General features: G+C 48.6%; 1 protein-coding gene across 3 annotated transcripts in view; it reads left to right on the top strand.

Moving 5' to 3' along the window:
• ENTREP2 (endosomal transmembrane epsin interactor 2) overlaps nucleotides 1-17,048 on the top strand; it is a 336,201-nt gene that overhangs the window by 284,359 nt on the left and 34,794 nt on the right. For all 3 annotated transcript variants that reach the window (XM_058666544.1, XM_058666543.1, XM_012929205.3), the window contains exon 4: nucleotides 6,845-6,979. In XM_058666544.1, the coding sequence (XP_058522527.1) occupies nucleotides 6,845-6,979 (135 nt within the window). The remainder of the gene's footprint in view (nucleotides 1-6,844; nucleotides 6,980-17,048) is intronic.

Genomic DNA, 17,048 nt, shown 5'->3' with positions numbered 1-17,048 from the left:
TCTCATTCCTAATGTTGCTGCTTTTTTTTTTTTTTAAATTCTCCCACCAGGGGTTTGTTAGTTTCCTTGATCAAAAATGAAAAAAATCAGCTTTTAGGCAGATTGAGCCTAAAATCTGTATTTCATTCATTTCACCTTTTGTTTGTTGAATGTCTTCCTCCCTCCCCCCGTTTTCTGTTTATTTGTTTTTGTTCTTTTCCTTGTTCGTCGGATGTTTCCTTTCTGGCAAGCCTGTCTGTGGTTTTAACAGTTTTTATGGAAGAAGATAAAGCACATAGCGGGGAAACACACGAAATGAATGCGCGTGTGGCTTTGCAAATTAACCCCAGGCCAGTCACTGCGTGGCTTCGCTCCTAAGAGAGAAGCCGCCGCGCGATGCCGGGGCCTCCTGTGTACTGCCGGTTTATGACCTCTGTTCACGCCTGCGATAATCGCCCCTCAACTTGTGATGTCAATATCTTTTCGTTTCTTTGTAGTTGCACCCACTGTGCATGCATCCCCGAGCACCAAATTCAATTGTATCTGGATTTTTTTAAGCACTGAAATGGAAGCATTTTGTATTTATTCTTCTGTGTCTAGCTTTTGTACTGAACATGATGAAGTGCGATTTGTTCGTGTTTTTGTAGCTGTGATTTTTGCGCACGTGTGGCTTTAGAATACTGCACGGTGTGAGCAGGACACAGCTCGTCCAGCCGTTCTGCCGTCGATCGACTCGGGGCTCTTTTCTGCTGGAGGCTGTTTTCAATAATGTCGCCGTTAACTTTCCAGTGTACAGCTTTTAATGCCATGGTACTCATTTCTGCTGGGTATATTCATAGAAGCGGAATGTCTTTTGGGAATTATATTGGATTGGGTAGGGAATACCAGTGGAGTAGCCACAATCTGAAGTGCCTGATACTGGAAGTGTTTTAGATTCCAGATTTGGAAATATAGGCTTATATGGATACTGAGGGTAAGTTGAATGGTACCTACCCAAGCCACAAAACTCATTTGTTTCTTATACACCTTCTGTGGAAACCTTTTATGCAATTTAGCATGACCCATCACACGTCAACAGGTGTGCACTTTTCCATTTGCAGCATCAAGTCAGCACTCAGAAGATTTCAGACTTGGAAGCATTTGGGATTTGGGCTTTTCCAGTTAGGGATGCTCACCCTGTGATCTCTATGTAGAAGCTGTCGGGCTGTTTCCTCCCCAGTCCGTATTTGCGTCAGTGCGCTCAGGAAGTCCTGCTGTGCCACATCGTTCCTCATCCCTGGGTATCGGCCGTCACATTGCTTTCCAATTTTCACCATTCTAGCAGGAGCGTACAGGCATCTTGTTTGATTTACATTCCTCAGATTACAATTGCAGTGAGGCTGCTTTATACGTAAGTTATTTGTCTTGATGTTGAAAGATCTGTGTGTGTGTGTTAGATATGATTCCTGTGGCATGGGATGCAAAATAGTTTTCAGTTTTTATCTTGCTGCCATCATTTAATGGGAAGTTTAGTCAAATACATCCGTCATCTGTCTACCACTGATGCACCGAGCCATGTTCAAGAAGTGTTCCCTGCCCCAGACACATGAAGGTGTCTTTTCACTTCTGACAGTGAACAGCTACGTTAAAAACTCAACATGCTTCCATAACCAAGTATGAACACCCTTGAAACAAAAATAAAGAATACATAGAACATCTCAGGATAAAGAAACAGAATATGTAAAAAAGAATCGAGTGGAGGGCCACAGCGTGGTAGCCTAGTGGCCAGAGTCCTCCCCTGGCACGCTCTGGGATCCCATATGGGCCCTGATTTATGTCCTAACTGCTCCATTTCCCATCCAGCTCCCTGCCTGTGGCCTGGGAAAGCAGTGGAGGACGACTCAAAGCCTTGGGACCCTGCAACCGCATGGGAGACCTAGAAGAAGCAACTGGCTTTGGATCGGATCATCTCAGGCCATTGTGGCCACTTGGGGAGTGAGTCAATGATTAGAAGATCCTTCTGTCTATTGCTCCTTCTCTCTGTAAATCTGACTTTCCAATAAAGATTATACATAAATCTTTTTTTTAAAGAATCAAATGGAAAAGTGTAGAGGGCTAAGGCACCCCATACAATGCCAACATAACATGTGAGTATCAGTTTGAGTCATGGCTGATGCACTTCCTGTCCAGCTCCCTGCTAATGTGCCTGGGAAAAGCAATGGAAGATGGACCCAGGCTGCACCCATGTGGGAGACCCAGAGGAATCTCCTGGCTTTGGTCTGGTCTAGCCCTGACCTCTGCAGCCATTTGGAGAGTTCTTCTGACTCTCTAACTGTACCTTTCTAATAATAATAATAATAATAATAAATTCTTATTAGAAACAAATCCGTGAGCAGAGACTAGAAATTAACCAAACTGAATAACATAAAACAGACTTAAAATAGAGCCATGATGACTTCTGATCTAACATTCACATCAAGAGTTTCGGGAAGATTAAGAAGGCAGAGCTGAAGATCAAAAAAATAGCAACTGAAAAACTTTCCAGATTTGGCAAAAATGCTTATCCACAAATTCAAGAAGCTGAATGAACTCAGACGGCATAAATGCAAGAAATTCATACGAAGGCGTAGCATAGTCAAGTTTAAGGAAAAGTGAGGATGAGAAAAAAAAATCCTGAGGCAGCCACAGAAAGACGCCTCTTTGCTTGGAAGAAATGTCCGTGTTTGAGGGAGTTTTAAAATTAGGAACTCGGTTTCCTGCACAGGAATTGGGCTGTAGCTACAGCCCCTGCATATTTGCCGAGGATGATAAGACAATGATATGCACAGTGTGCAGAACTCAGCCTAGTGACTCCGACCAAGTGGATCAACTTCTTGAAAGACACGGACGGACATAGTTCTCACAAACTAAAGTAGATCATTTCTATAAGAGGAGATGGTTTGTAATGGACTAGTATTTTTTTTAATGTTTGTGCTTCAAGTTAGCTGCAGTGAAACCTTTCTTGTGGGTTGAAAAGTAGGACATTTTTCTAGCTTAAGAAAAACTGTCTTCTCTAATTTGCTATTCTAAAAACATTGTACACATTTCATTTTTAGTCATTTCACAGCTAGGATTTAGGCTTATTTATTTACTTAAAATTATTTTTGATGGTGTCTACATGGCTCATCAGGGTGGGAAGGATCGAAGGTTAGGGGAAAGTGGGTGAGACCATTATTTCCAAAACTTTTCTTCCTCCTGTTTCTGGGGAAAGGGAGGAGACAATTGGAGAAGTCGCATCGAGCCTCCCAACCACCCCGGCACCGAGGGATGGGGAACGGGCACCCGATGTCATGGGCCCTGATTTGGAACATGCTCCAGGGATCTGCTTAGTATTTGCTGGTTTTGATGGTTCTGAGATGGTATTGATTTTGCTGATCCAGCGATAAGGAAATTCTTCCAAGGTCTGTTGGCTGACAGTCCACCTGAGAGTCTCATTCACCCAGATATTTGCTGTCATTGCTTGACTGGTGTAATTGTCCAATTTGTTCTGCCCTCCTTCCTCTGCCATAGCACTGGGTGTTCTCTGCAGATCCCAGTGGCCGCCATATCCTCCATGTACATCTGAGCACGCTGTCCACTGCTCTATCCCTTCCACTGAGGTGGCCCAGTTCTGACACAAGCAGTGTCTACCTATCCCGCAGTTCTCATGGTTGGAGTTCTGAGTCTAGCATTTTAGTTGGTGGCGGGGGAGGGGGTGAGTGGGGGATCCCCGCAGGGGTCTGAGGTGATCCCAGACCTGACTCTTGTATGTTTGCCAGTACAGGGTCTGGTCAATCCATCTCCCACATCAGCCACCCGCCCCCCACACACACATGTAATAGTAATTGCTGGGTCGGTTCTATCTCCAGCCTCGTCTCCTACACAAACCAACGGATTCTGTGGCCCAGACCAAACCAGCCCACAACATACTCAACCCTCATGTACATCAGCGAGAACTGCAGCCTAATCAGAGCAACCCCCAATAACTTTCCTTAGGCCCAGCCCCTGCCCTGGTTCCTGGGCATGCCAGTATATGCAACAGACTGGTCTAGTCTGTCCCACATTTCATTCGGCTCTCATACACATCAGTGGGTGTTAGAGTCTAGTTCAGTCCAACTGATCCCACTATCCAGCCTGCACTCAGGCAGTGGGTGCCACCACCTATCTAACCAGGCCCTAACCCAACCCTGTTCCTCATGCTCTCCAATGGGAGTTACAGCCCATCAGAGAGATGCCCAGTTTCCCTGCTGGGCCCACAACCAGGCCCAGATCTGACATTTGTCAGGTGGTTCTGCAGCTGGCTTGACAGGATATGCCCCCAGTCCCAGCACTTGCCGGCTGATGCTGCGGTAAAGCCCTACCAGGTTGCACATACTCTGACCCATGCATGCCAGCGGATACAGTCAGTTAACCCAGCCTGGCTATCCACCTAACCCTGTTTACATGCAGGCCAACAGATATTGTAGCCTTGCCCGACCTGGTCACCCAGTTCCCATGCTTGCCAGTGGGAGCAGTAGCCTAGCAGGGGAGCCCATGCTGCCCCTCCCCCGCCAGGCTTGCACCTTTTCCCCTGGGGTCTTACATGGTTTGGAGGGTGCTGCGGCCCAGTCTGGCATAGCTTGCCTCATCTCAGCATTTGCTGGCAGGTGTTACAGCCTGGCCTGGCCCAGTCTGTGCCTGCTGCCAGCTCATACTAGTGGGTGCTGCAGCTTAACTTGGCCCAGCCAGTGCCTGGTCACAGCCCTAAAATGAACTGGCTAGTGCTGTGGCCCGAACCAGCCTGTCCTGCACATTGTCCTGGTTATCAGATCTGCCAGTGGGTGTTATAAACTGGTCTACCCTGGCCTGCTCCTAGACCTGACCTACATGTATGCCGGCAGGTGCTGTAACCTGGTCTGGTCTGGGCTGCTCCTCACCTTGGTTCTTGCACTCACCTGCATGACTGAATCCTGACAAATGAGTTCCTCAAGCTCCTCTATCAGCTCTCCTCCAGTGGCAGATCTCGCACACACCGGTAGGACCTTGGCCCAAACTGACTTAATCCACCTCCTGTCCTGGCAGGAACAATGGCCTTGCCCAACTGGCCCATCCTCATTCCAGTTCTTATTGTTGGCCCAGCCACAACTGGTACATGCCAGAACAGCTCTCATATGGGTCATTAGGTGCCTAGACCTAGTCCAGATGTTTTTTTTACCCACCCTGGATCTCATGAGCACCAGTGGGTGCTGGTCTAGCCCAGTCTGGCGCAACCCAGACCCAATCCATACCCATGCCAAGGGACACTGTAGCCATGTCCAGCCCAGATTGCCGGCCCAATTCCAGCTCTCGTGTTCACCAGTGGGAAGCACAACCTAGCCACATTGTCCTCTTAGCTCTCCAGTAAGGCCTGCTGCCAGCCACAGATTCTGTGTGCCAGTGGTTGCCCTGACCCTCCTCAGCATACCCTATCTCCCATCTTGGCCTTTGCCATCTGATGCTGCAGTCTGGCCTGACCCCACCCACCCCTAGTCCCAGCTGTCACTGCTGGGTGCTGCAGCCTAGCCCTATCCAGTCTGCTCTCATTTCTAACTCCTGTAACCATTAAGTGTGATAGCCTAGCCTGGCATGTTCGTCATTCCAGACTGGCTCCTGCACATTGCTAGTGTGTTAAGGTTTGGTCTGACCCTGCCTGATCCACGCCTCTCCAGAACCAATCCACACACTTGGCGACAGGTGGTACTGCCTTTGTCCAGCCTGACCAACACCCAGGCCTGAATCACATGCTCACCAGCAGGAGCTTTGGCCCACCAGGGACATTTCCCAAGTTCTCCCACCAGGCCCATTTCCAGGTCTTGCATATGCCAGTGGATGCTAGGCCCTTGCCTGGCATAGTCTGCACCTTCCGTCTTGGCCTATGTCTGGGCTGGTAGATAGTCCCACCCACACCCTATGCTTGGGTGTGCTTGCAGGTGGTGCAGCTTGAACCAACATGGCCTTTACCCAACCCCAGTACCCATGAGTGCTGGAGAGTTCTATGGTCATGCCTAGCTCAGTCTGCCTTTCCCCTCTTTAAATGCCTGTGGTGGCTAAAGCAGGTACTCAGTCTAGGTCTCCGATGTGGAAGACAGGGATTGAACAACTTGCACCATCAGCTGCTGCCTCCCAGAGAGAGCCGCAGCAGGAAGGTGGGACTCCGAGCAGACCAGAGGCTGTGAGGGAGGTGCCGGGTCGGGGCCAAGTGCACAGCCCTTCAGTACACGCACACCCTGACACCACAGCTGTGTTCTCTTTACTGTCATGGAGGGTTCTGCATTCCCTTCGTCTACAACACCTGGAGAGCATTTCTTTCCCGCCACGGTTTGTAAGTTTTCAAGCTACGTGTGTTTATTGAGCACTGAGTGCCTACTGGTCACTGGCCTTGTGAGTACTGTGGTGGCTGATCGTGGCAAGCGCCCGGTGAGAACATCAGACCAGCTGTCAGGGTTGGAGCTGCGGCTGGGCCGTGGTGGATGAGCAGGTGTCCGATGAGCCCTGGACAGAAGATCTTTGCCCAAGGTGGGAGAGTACTCCTGTGCATAACCCACTAGGAGTGATTTTCAGGTTCTTGTCGTTATCTCTCTGTGCCATTCATCTGAGGTTTCCTATAAACTTCTGGCTCAGTTTTCTTCAATGGCTCCTTTAGGTTTTTTGAAATGGAATTTGAAATCATTCTTGATGAGTTTCTTCCCAGCCTTGGTCAGCAGAACTCATGTTGCCTCCTTTATTTCATTGTAATGGACTCAAAATGGCCTCAGCAGAGCCGTCCCTGCGGGTTTCATTGTGTCACTGAAGGGTTCCCGTGATGCCCAGTGCCATATTTAATGGTAAGTTCTGTCTGTTCTCCTTCCAGATCAAGTTTGACAGCGTGGAGGTGTGCGTCTGCTGTGAGCTGCAGCACCAGTCGTCCGGCTGCAGCAATCTCGGGGAGACGCTGAAGCTGAACCCACTGCAGGAGAACTGCAACGCTGTGAGGCTGACCTTGAAGGTGACTCTGCTGGGCACTGGCCCATGCGTGCTTTGTGTCTGCTGCCTTACAGACATTTTAGGAAGCTTAATTAGCATGTGGGTGTCTTCTAGCCTCCTCACTCACAGCCAGATAGGTGGTGTGCGAGAGGGGAAATCTTTCCCAAGAACGTTTGGGATGTGTGTAGATTTCCATGCTGAAGGTGCTGCTTTCTGGATGACATTTTCCATTTTTATCAGCTCATTTTCCTGCCTTTGAAATATGCAGAGTAGATTCTGGATGGTTGAAAAGAATCTTTGCACAGGATGATGGGACGGATGCATTGCCTGGCTTCTCTGACATGTTTGCTGTAGCATCAGGGAGCAGATGGGGGTTTATTTTGCTTATTAAAAGATATTTGGAGAAAGAAAACTTGAAGTCTATTCTCATGGAAAGCATTTGATTATTTTTAAATGACATGGAGAATTGTTTATATTCTTTTCAATAAATCGTTTCAAGCTTTTTTTTTTAATCCCTGAAAAGCAAAAATAGCTGCTGAAAAATACACATGGACAGTTAACCCGTTTCTGTTCTTTTTTTCTGAGTTAAACTATGCAGAAATGTTTTTAGAAAAACATGGCATGGTTATAGGAACTCCCATCTTGTGGTAAAGTGGTGTTTCTGGTATAGAAGGAGTCTGGTGTCTGTCAGGAATTAGCCGTTCTAAAGAGAACCACTGGGAGAGAAAGGGGGGTGCTGCTGGAAGTGTGTGCCTCTAACTAGTCCTCCGTGGCCAGGCGAAGCGGTGGGTGGGAGCTCAGCTCCTGTGTTGTTTCATGCGATGGTCCCTGTTCTGTATTTCCCAGCCCTCTCAAATGACAAGCCCAGCGAGCCTGGAGACAGCCAGGAACGCAGTCCTTCAGAACCTGTTCCAGTGCCAACGTTCCTTGGTGCCCTAAGTTGCATTCCATCCTGGGCCCTGCTTGGGCTCAGTGTCCAAGGCCTGCCCTGGTCTTTAAGCACCCTTGCAGAAGGGCTGTGAGTAGCCTTGACTGTGAGACATCGATCTGACAACTCCCACGTGGGCGTGCTTTTCTTCCCGTACAACTGTCTTCTCCTTATATGCATTCTAGTTTCCTGGTGTTGCTGTTAACCCACAGGCAGCTGCAGTCAGAAGAAAATTCCAGAGAAATAATTGCTGAGTTTCCAACAATTTTTGTAACAGTTGACTGTAAAATGTGTTGTATTCTGTTACTGTTTATTAATGTTGCTCTCTCCGTGCCTTGTTTAAAGATGAAACATTAGCACAGGTGTAGGTGTTGGACACAACAGAATGTGTAGGTTTTGGTGCTATCTGCAGTTTCTGACATGCACCGGGGGCAGTCTCCAAAGGTATCCCACCCCCTGAATAAGAGGGTGCTGATCTGTTTATCAAACAGAACAAGATGATGGGTGAGGCTGATCACGATACACCCTGTTGGTTCCTGCAGGACTCGAAGATCCACAGGGGAATCATGCCACTCTGCAAGCCACTTGAGTGTGACATGCAGGTGAGGCCATGAAATGCCTCCCAGTCCTCGAGTGGGAGTTGGGGTGCTTACTATGCTCCCCCAAAGCCCTGAGTTCTTTCTGACACCCTGACTCACCCAGGAACCATGTACATGGATCTTCAGCCCCCCAGGAAGGTGTTTGTAGTGTGAAAGGTCACAGCCTCATTAAGAAAACCTTCTCAGGCATGCAGACTTGGGTACAAGTGCGTGGTGACCTGTGGTCTCACCTTTACCCACTGTGCAATGCCTGATGAGGGCATCTTGGGGGAGAAGTCATGGCATTGAATAAAGAGAAGGATACTGAAAGTAAGATGTGCCAGTCACATGGGCCCACCCCATTGCCCAAGACAATGGTTAGAGTTGCAGGCGAAAGAAAGACTATCCCAAGCTTCACCATCAGGGTGTGATGGGGATCATCAAAGCTGGTGGCATGAGGCTGAAGGAGGCAGTGGGAGGACAGTTGTCTGGAAGAGCCATCTGTAGCTTGGGTGTTAGGGCAAGAGGCAACTGGACTGCCCCCTGAGGACCTGGAGGGAGAAAGGACCCTGGGAGGGGTGGTTCCGTCTGAGATCTAGAGGACACGGGACTTTGAAGTGAGCATCTGTGCATTGCTGTCCTCTAACCTCCTTGTGCTGTGTGATTGTTCTGGCCCTCCTGGGTCCTTTGGTTTTCTGTATCAATTTTAGAATCAGGGGCTAGCACTGTGGCCTAGTGGGTAAAGCTGCTATCTGCAATGCCAGCATACCAAAGGGGCACTGGTTCCTGCCCCAACTGCTTCACTTCTTTTTTTTTTAAGATTAATTTTATTGGAAAGCCAGATATACAGAGAGGAGGAGAGACTGAGGGGAAGATCTTCTGTCCAATGATTCACTCCCCAATCGGCCACAACAGCTGGAGCTGTGCCAACATGAAGCCAAGAGCCCAGAGCTACTTCCAGGTCTCCCACGTGGGTGCAGGGTCCCAAAGCTTTGGCCCGTCCCTGACTGCTTTCCCAGGCCAGAAGCAGGGAGCTGGAAGGGAAGCGGGGATGCTGGGATTAGAACTGGCGCCCATATGGATGTCAGTGCATTCAAAGCAAGGACTTTAGCCCATAGACCACCACACCACGCCCAGCTGCTCCACTTCTAATCCCACTCCCTGGTAATGGCCTGGGAAAAGCAGCAGAAGATGGCTTAAGGTCTATTGGGTTCAGTTTTAGCTGGATTAAGCATTGTCTGATTTTTTTGTAATAGTGAGATAATGCCTTTTCCCCTTCCTGCTTTCCTAGCAGAATCTGGGCTCATATTCCACAAGAGTTTGTCCCATGTCCTATGAAATTCTTAAGGAATTTTATGTCGCTCTGACTGTTTAAATGTGACATCCCATTCTCTTCTCATCATGGACATTGCCACAGGGAAAAAAAATCATAAAGTCAGTCTAACATTTTGTTCCTTTTGGGTATGTGGTTGTCATTAGCACTGCCCCAAAATACTTCTCACACTCCATTTCCTGTTACATAGTAAGGTTATGGTTGTTGTAGGCCATGTCAAACCCATCAGTATCTCTTTCAGCCTGGAGTGTCTCTCTGTGCTGTGGGAGTATTCGGACTTCTCTTTCCCTGTATCCCAGTAATTGGCCTGTCAGCCTTGGTCATTGCAATGGGCAGAGCCTCTGAGCTTTCCAACCTGGAGCATGTAGCATGCATGAGAGATAGACTGGTGACTGTGACCTCCTAAGGTTTGGGGGCTGTTTGTTACTGCGTCATAGCTATGCCCATCCTGTCTGATGCAGGGAAATATTTTTTTTTTTTAATTTTTATTTGAAAGACGTAGTTACACAGAGAGAAAGACAGGAGGGAGAGATCTTCCATCTGGTGGTTCACTCATCAGATGGCTACAAGGAGCCAGGAGCTTAATCCGGGTCTCCCACATGAGTGCAGGGGCCCAAGGACCTGAGCCATACTCTGCTACATTCCCAGACCATTAGCAGGGAGGTGGATGAGAAGAAGAGCAGTTGGACCTTGAACTGGCATCCCTGTGGGATGCCTGTACTTCAGACAGGGGCATATCATAGCACACGTTCCACGGTGCTGGCTCCAACAAGGCCAGAGTTTCAGCAGGCTCAGGTATCATTGGTGTTTTTCATGGATCATGTCCTCCAGCTTTGCTGTGGCATGCCTGGGTGCTGATCAACTTCCCAGATTTCCCATGATACACAGTATCTGTGTGTGACTTTAAGCCTGTGACTTTGCATCTTGCTCTATGCCAGAAAGTTTTCCGGTACTTTGTATTTGAGTTTATTTCTGTTCTAAGCAAATGGTGCATCTCTTTAATCGTGTTCATCTCTCTCCCCTGAACAGTCTCCTCCAGCGTTCTGACTGAAACCTTGCGTCCCCTTTAGCTCAGTATCTCTCACATTCCCTTCCTTGCTCTGTTGACTTCTGACTTTGAGACAACCCCAACGAGTTTTTGCGGGAAAGTGGAATGAAAGCATACATTTATTTTGACACAGACCTTTGTTTGAAATCATGCAGTTTTTTTTCCAAAGTACATGAACTGTTTGAAGGCCCCTCATGGTTGCACTGTGACTCTGGACTTGGCCGCTCCCTGTTCAACTTCCCGTCTCTGTCCTGTATTGCAGGAGCCCTCGTGGCTCTGGCTTCAGCCCTGAGGTTGCGGCAGCACTGTTTGGTGACAGCTCTCAGCCATGGACGTCTCTGGGTGCTCAAGCACATGGGGACACTGGAGTGTCTGACGTCTCCTCACATCTGTTCTCTGGAGCAACATAGCCACATCAGGCTCTTTTTTTTTTAAGTCTTTTATTTTGGTAATCTCTACATAGTTGATTGGGGCACAAAGTGTCAAGGGCTACAGGGAAGTGGGTAAGACCATTGTTTCCACATTAATATTTTTTTCTTTATCTGAGGTAAGGGAAGAGATAGAGGGAAAGGCCCCACCCAGACTCCCACCCATCCCAGGTCTCTGACGTGGGGCATACTCTGAGGGTCCTGCAGTTTTGATAGGTCAATAGTTTGAATTGCTGCCAATCGCACCTCTCCAAGCACAATGAAATCTCTTCAGAATCCACTGGCTGACATAGTCTCTCCATGGTTGGGGTTCTGAGATCAGCAGTTCAGTTGGAGGGATCCCCAGAGAAACTTCATCTGGGGTGATCCCAGACCTGATTCTTGTATGTGCTTGCCAGTACAGGGTCTGGCACCATCCGTCGCCCCAATCAGCTTATGCACATGCTGGTGGTTGCAATTGCTGGGTCAGTTCTGTTTCCAGCCTTGTCTTCCACGCAAACCAATGGGTGTTGTAGTCCAGCTCGATCCTGCCCACTGCATACTTGGCCCTCACTCAATCCAATGGGAGCTGCAGCCTACTTGGGGCGACTCCCCATAACTCCCACCAGGCCTGGCCCTTACCCTGATTCCCATGCTTGCCAGTATGTACTGCAGACTTGTTCAGTCTTTCCCATATCCCATTTAGCTTTTGTACATGTCAGTTGGCATTGAAGCCTAGTGCAACCCAACCAACCCTACTATCCAGTCCACACACATACTGGTGGGTGCTGTTCTGTCTAGCCACCCCTGCCCTGTCCTGGTTTTCAAGCTCTCCAGTGGGAGTGGCAACCCAAGACGGAGGCACCTACTATCTCCCTACTAGGCCACTCCTACTCCCTGATTATGCATTCTGCAGTTAGTTCTGTCGTTTAACTTGACAGAATTAGCCCCCCGTGCCAGCCTCTGCCAGCTGATGCTGTGGCAAAGCCCAGTCAACCCTCATTCACTCTAATTTATGTTTCCAACAGTAGGAGCAATCAGCCCAGCCTGACTTCCCTGATCTAGCTCACATGAGGCCCATAGGTGTTGTAGCTCAGCCTGGTCTGGCCTCCCTCCACCCCAGCTCATGCTCTCCAGTGGGAGTGGCTGTCCAGCAGAGGAGCCCTCCACATTCCGCCTACCGTCTTTGCCCCCTCCCTCCTGGTTCTCATGTGTGCTGGTGGTTGCTGTGGCCCACTCTTGTATGGCCCACCTCTCCTCAACATTTGCCAGTGGGTGTTGTAGCCTGGCCCAGCCCAGCCAGCCCCCAATTCCAGCTGGCGCTGGTGAGAGTTGTAGCCTAGCTAGTCCACCAGGCATCCAATCCCAGCCTTAATGTGCACTGGTATGTGTTGTGACCGTACCTGGCCTGACCCACACTCTGTTCTTGTGCCCAGATTCGCCAGTGGGTGATGTTAACTGGTTCAGCCTGGTCTGCCCCTGACCTGTGCCAAAAGTATGCCAGTGGGTACCTTTCCCTGACCTAGTCTGGGCTGCTCCCTATCGTGGTTCTTGCACTCACCTGCAGGGACTGTGTCCCGCCAGAGTAGTTGCCCAGGCTCTTTCATCAGAACCGCTCCCATTGCCAGATCTTGCGCGTACCAGTGCTTCCATGGGCCAGCCCTACTTAGTCCATGTCCTGTCCTAGCAGGAACAGTGGCCTTTCCTGACTGACCTTCAGCCCACAGTGGCCTCTCCTGACTGGCCTTCAGCCCATTCCAGTTCTTACTGTTGAATGTTTCATCCCAGCCAACGCTCGTCCATACCCAGACACAGTTTACATGTGGCTCAGTAGGGGCAAAGACACATCAGGCTCTTAAACAGATGCCTAAAACTTAATGCGAACTCAGACATCTCACTGTGTTTAAGCAAAATGCTTAAGTAATAAGCAAAAGCTTACGTAATATTCAGTGCCTCCTTCTCTTTGCTATAAGTACTCCTTCCTAGTGCTGCTTTGCCTAGTTTTCTCATAATTCGGGGTTCAGCCATTTCTAATACAATCTGTTTGAGAACAGTTGATTGGGCCACACTCAGCTTGATGGTGTTTAGTGCAGCAGAGGGCCTTCTGCAGGGACATGGGGCTGCTCGGCTCTGGAGGGTCTTGGGCCCTCCAGCATGCATGATCGCAGCTGGTGGGAAAAGGGGTCATCCTTGGCAAGGGCTGTTTCATCCCAGGGTCCCACCACTTGCCAGGCATCCCTGACACTTAGCAAGGGAGGGACTAAGGGGAATATTCCTTTGATTTGTTCCTCTTGCTTGCTCCTTTTGGGTCAGCAATTAGAGTGGGTTCATTGATCTTTCCCAGCATCTAATTTGAAGCTCTGTTTATCTGATTAGTAACACCACCACGTCTAAATTTCCATATTAAATTATGGATTATCCTTACTAGGTATCTAATGAACTCAATTTATGCTTAGGAAATCCCATTTAATTGGCTTGGGAATCAAGGTTCTTTGATTTTCGTTGTGTTTGAATGAACTGGAACTGGCTTAATGAGATTTGTCTAATCACTTACTTTCTGTGGTGCCGCCCTCTCTCCCTCCTGTTCCCATCCCTCTGACACCTGCAGGGTAGAAACAGAAGCCCACCTTCATGGGAAAGAGGAAGGTACTTCCAAAAACTTCCTGCAAAGTGCAGTTAGAGAGGGGGACTGTGGTATAAAGAAGTTTGGAAGTCCAGGCATGCTGTTTTGCATAATGTGCATTTTCCTGACTTTTTTTTAAGATCTCTTATAAATATAAATTTCAAAAAATGTACCTAAATAAATTTGCCTTTTCACTCCATTTTTCCATGTCCTTTTTGAAGTCCTCTAGAGTATTTGGATCTGGAAGTTGAGGGGCAGACTTTTGCTTGTCCAGCAGGTTGTCATTTGCCTAGCTGAAGGCCCTGGAACATCTCATCTCTTTCTTCCTAACTGAGCCCACACCTTGATTCTCTTGTTCTTTCATAGAGGGGAGGAAGGCAGCCAAGCCTCTCCCTGGAGAGGTACTGATGGTCATTGAACCCCAAGGCTCACACCATGGTTATTTTCTGTCCTGCTTTACAAGGGCTTGGGAGGACCTGAAACTCCACTGTACCCCATGGACATCCATCCAGTTGTAGGACAGAAGGATGGAGCACCCTGTTGCCCACTTGCCCATTGTGAGGCTGAGAAAGCTGCAGCCGAAGTGCGGGCAAATATCTCCTTCCAGGAACAAGCAGGGATCGTGGTCTCAGCCCACCCCTCAAGCCCCTTGGGTTTCTCGACCTTGTTCCCTGGTGGCATGACCTGGCTGTGGGCAGCTCACCATCAATAGTCAGGCACTAAGGTCTGTAACAGGGTTTGAGGCTCTGCTTGCCCCAAAGCTCTCAACCATTATAGATACTGTTACTGAGAGAACAGGTGTGTTCTCCTTTCTTGGTGAAACCATGTCTGGGCTTTTAAAAGATAAAATGACAAATGGAAAAAAAGGGGAGCTCTGTAAAGTTTAAATGGTTTAGTGGTCCTCTGTGCCAAGTTAAACCCAGCACAAGATTGTGACATCTTTTCTGATCGATATTAACAGACTTTTGAAAAAGTCACCAAAGTGAGAAATGTGAGCTGCTGGAAGAGGCTTCCTCCCAGGCTGCCACTGTTGCTAGTCCAAGTTCAGTTCTTTGTGTAATGTTGCATAATGTCACACTCTGTTTTTGCTAGAGTGACCTAATTCAGGCTCCAAAGAGAACTAAAGACCTTTTTTGTTGGTTGGTTTCACCTGTCTTATGTAATCTATTGAGCCAAAGTAAACCAGATTACCCAGAGAAACTTTATCAGTAGACAAGGAGATAGAAGTTTCCCAAGAAATCAATGAGTTATTGAGTTCATGGGCATTCTTATCGTAAAGATGGTTTATCTTTGTCTTTAAGACAGTCAAAATAATAAGAGCGACAAGGCACTTTCTAAGAAGCCTAGAGACCTGAAAAATCAATGCATTATTTGATCGTAAATAACTCCTAACCATGCTAAGGAAATAGCAGTGATTTTGAAAAAGTATGAATGACTGATGCTGTGTGATAAAACTTGTCACATCTGCAGTATGAAATACCGTACATACGCACATACAGTCATAAAGTGCAGACTGTCTGCCTGCAGACCCACCACACACACACGCAAGCACACACGCACGCATGCCCCTGCTAAAAGTGACCTTTCTGGTTTTGGAAGGGGCAGCTCTGCAGAGCAAGGCATACCTTTATAAGCTCGAGAAAGCCCCTGGATACCTAACGAAGTTGCTGATGGGTCCCTCTGGCTGGGTGGAATGCTGTCAAAGGGTGCTGGATTCCTGCTATTCAGGTTACACTGACAGCCTTGCCCCCCGTGCTAGGGAGTGTCTGGAAATACCTGACTTTGTAGACCATGGCAATGCTGCCCCTCTCCCTAGTGTCCCTGACAGTATCTCTACCCCCGCCCCTGGTATCCTGCTGTCTGTCTGATTATAATCCCCTTTCTCCTGTGGTCGATACTGAGTTGGTCTGATGCCCACACTCTGAATCCATTTGGTGAGAATAGAGTGAGCCATCCATTAGAACAGCCCCACACAGCAGCCATTCTGCCAATGACCTGTCTATGCCTGCTGAGTTAAAACCAGGTCCAGGATGTTCAGATGTTGAGATTCACTCTAATGAGCAACATTCAAAGCAGTCCCACCCTCTTCCAGTCTTAGAGAAGCAAAGCAGAGAGCCTTGGGCTGTGGCCTGTGGAGGAGTCTTGCCGGGCTGCCTCTCTCCCAGGCCTTGTGGGTGGGCTGCAGGTGTACTCAGGTCTCCCTGGTGAGGAGGAGAGTGAGAGGGCAGAGACAGGAGGGGCCTGCATGGGATCAGGGTATTTTCTGAGCTGCCTTGAGCTGCCTAGGCCCCTTCCATTGTCTCCTGCCTTTGCCAGGGAAAGACTTGTGGTTCCATGGAGATTATGTGTGCAGAGCCCAGCATTTCTGTTCGTGAACCTCCTGTCTCCACAACTCGTCCAACCCAGCATAATGGCCCACTGCTGATCAGCTCCTGGCTTGACTGTTGCCCTAAACTGTCTTGTGGGGACATGCCAGCTCTCCAACCAGGGCCTCATCGTTTTCCACTTGCTTCTCCTGCTTCTCTGCCAAAGACAGGGAGCAACCAAGTGGCTTTGCTTATACCACTCTTCAGTACAACCCCTTGGTCATTGCTCTTGTCAAAATTGCTTCCCCACCCAGCCAGATTCTCAGCAGACCCCTGCGAGGTGTCCTCCAGTCCAGGTCTATTCTGACACTGTCTACCTGCAGTGGCACCAGATTCCACAGTAAAGGGCCCAGTCCCCAAGGCTTTCCACACTCCAGATGCCAGTCCCATTCACCATCCTTGCAACTCCTTGTATTCTGTCTTCCCATAAGGCAGGCCTAAATTGTGATCATACATTTACTTGCTTGTTAAAATTCACATCAGCCCTCCTTGATACTATAAGCTCCGTGGGTTAACTGTGGTTACAACCTGTGTCCTACACACACACACTTAAACACGTACATATCCATACTCACACATGTATAACCATACACATGTATAGCATGCACATATATAAGTTGACAATACAGGTATACAACGTATACGCACACATGCAAACACAGTACACTCCTTCCTACCTGCTTAGCTTAGCCACCCACATTGGTGCTTGCTCAGACCCTCTCCTGGGCAGAATTTCTGGAGCCATTACTAAGGGGAGATGCTACAATACGGCAAGATCCAGGGCAGCTGCTCGGGGAGACTTCCCCGT

The sequence above is a fragment of the Ochotona princeps genome, chromosome 6 (assembly GCF_030435755.1).
Source record: "Ochotona princeps isolate mOchPri1 chromosome 6, mOchPri1.hap1, whole genome shotgun sequence".
Lineage (NCBI taxonomy): Eukaryota > Metazoa > Chordata > Mammalia > Lagomorpha > Ochotonidae > Ochotona > Ochotona princeps.
This window is presented reverse-complemented; position numbering and strand designations above follow the sequence as displayed.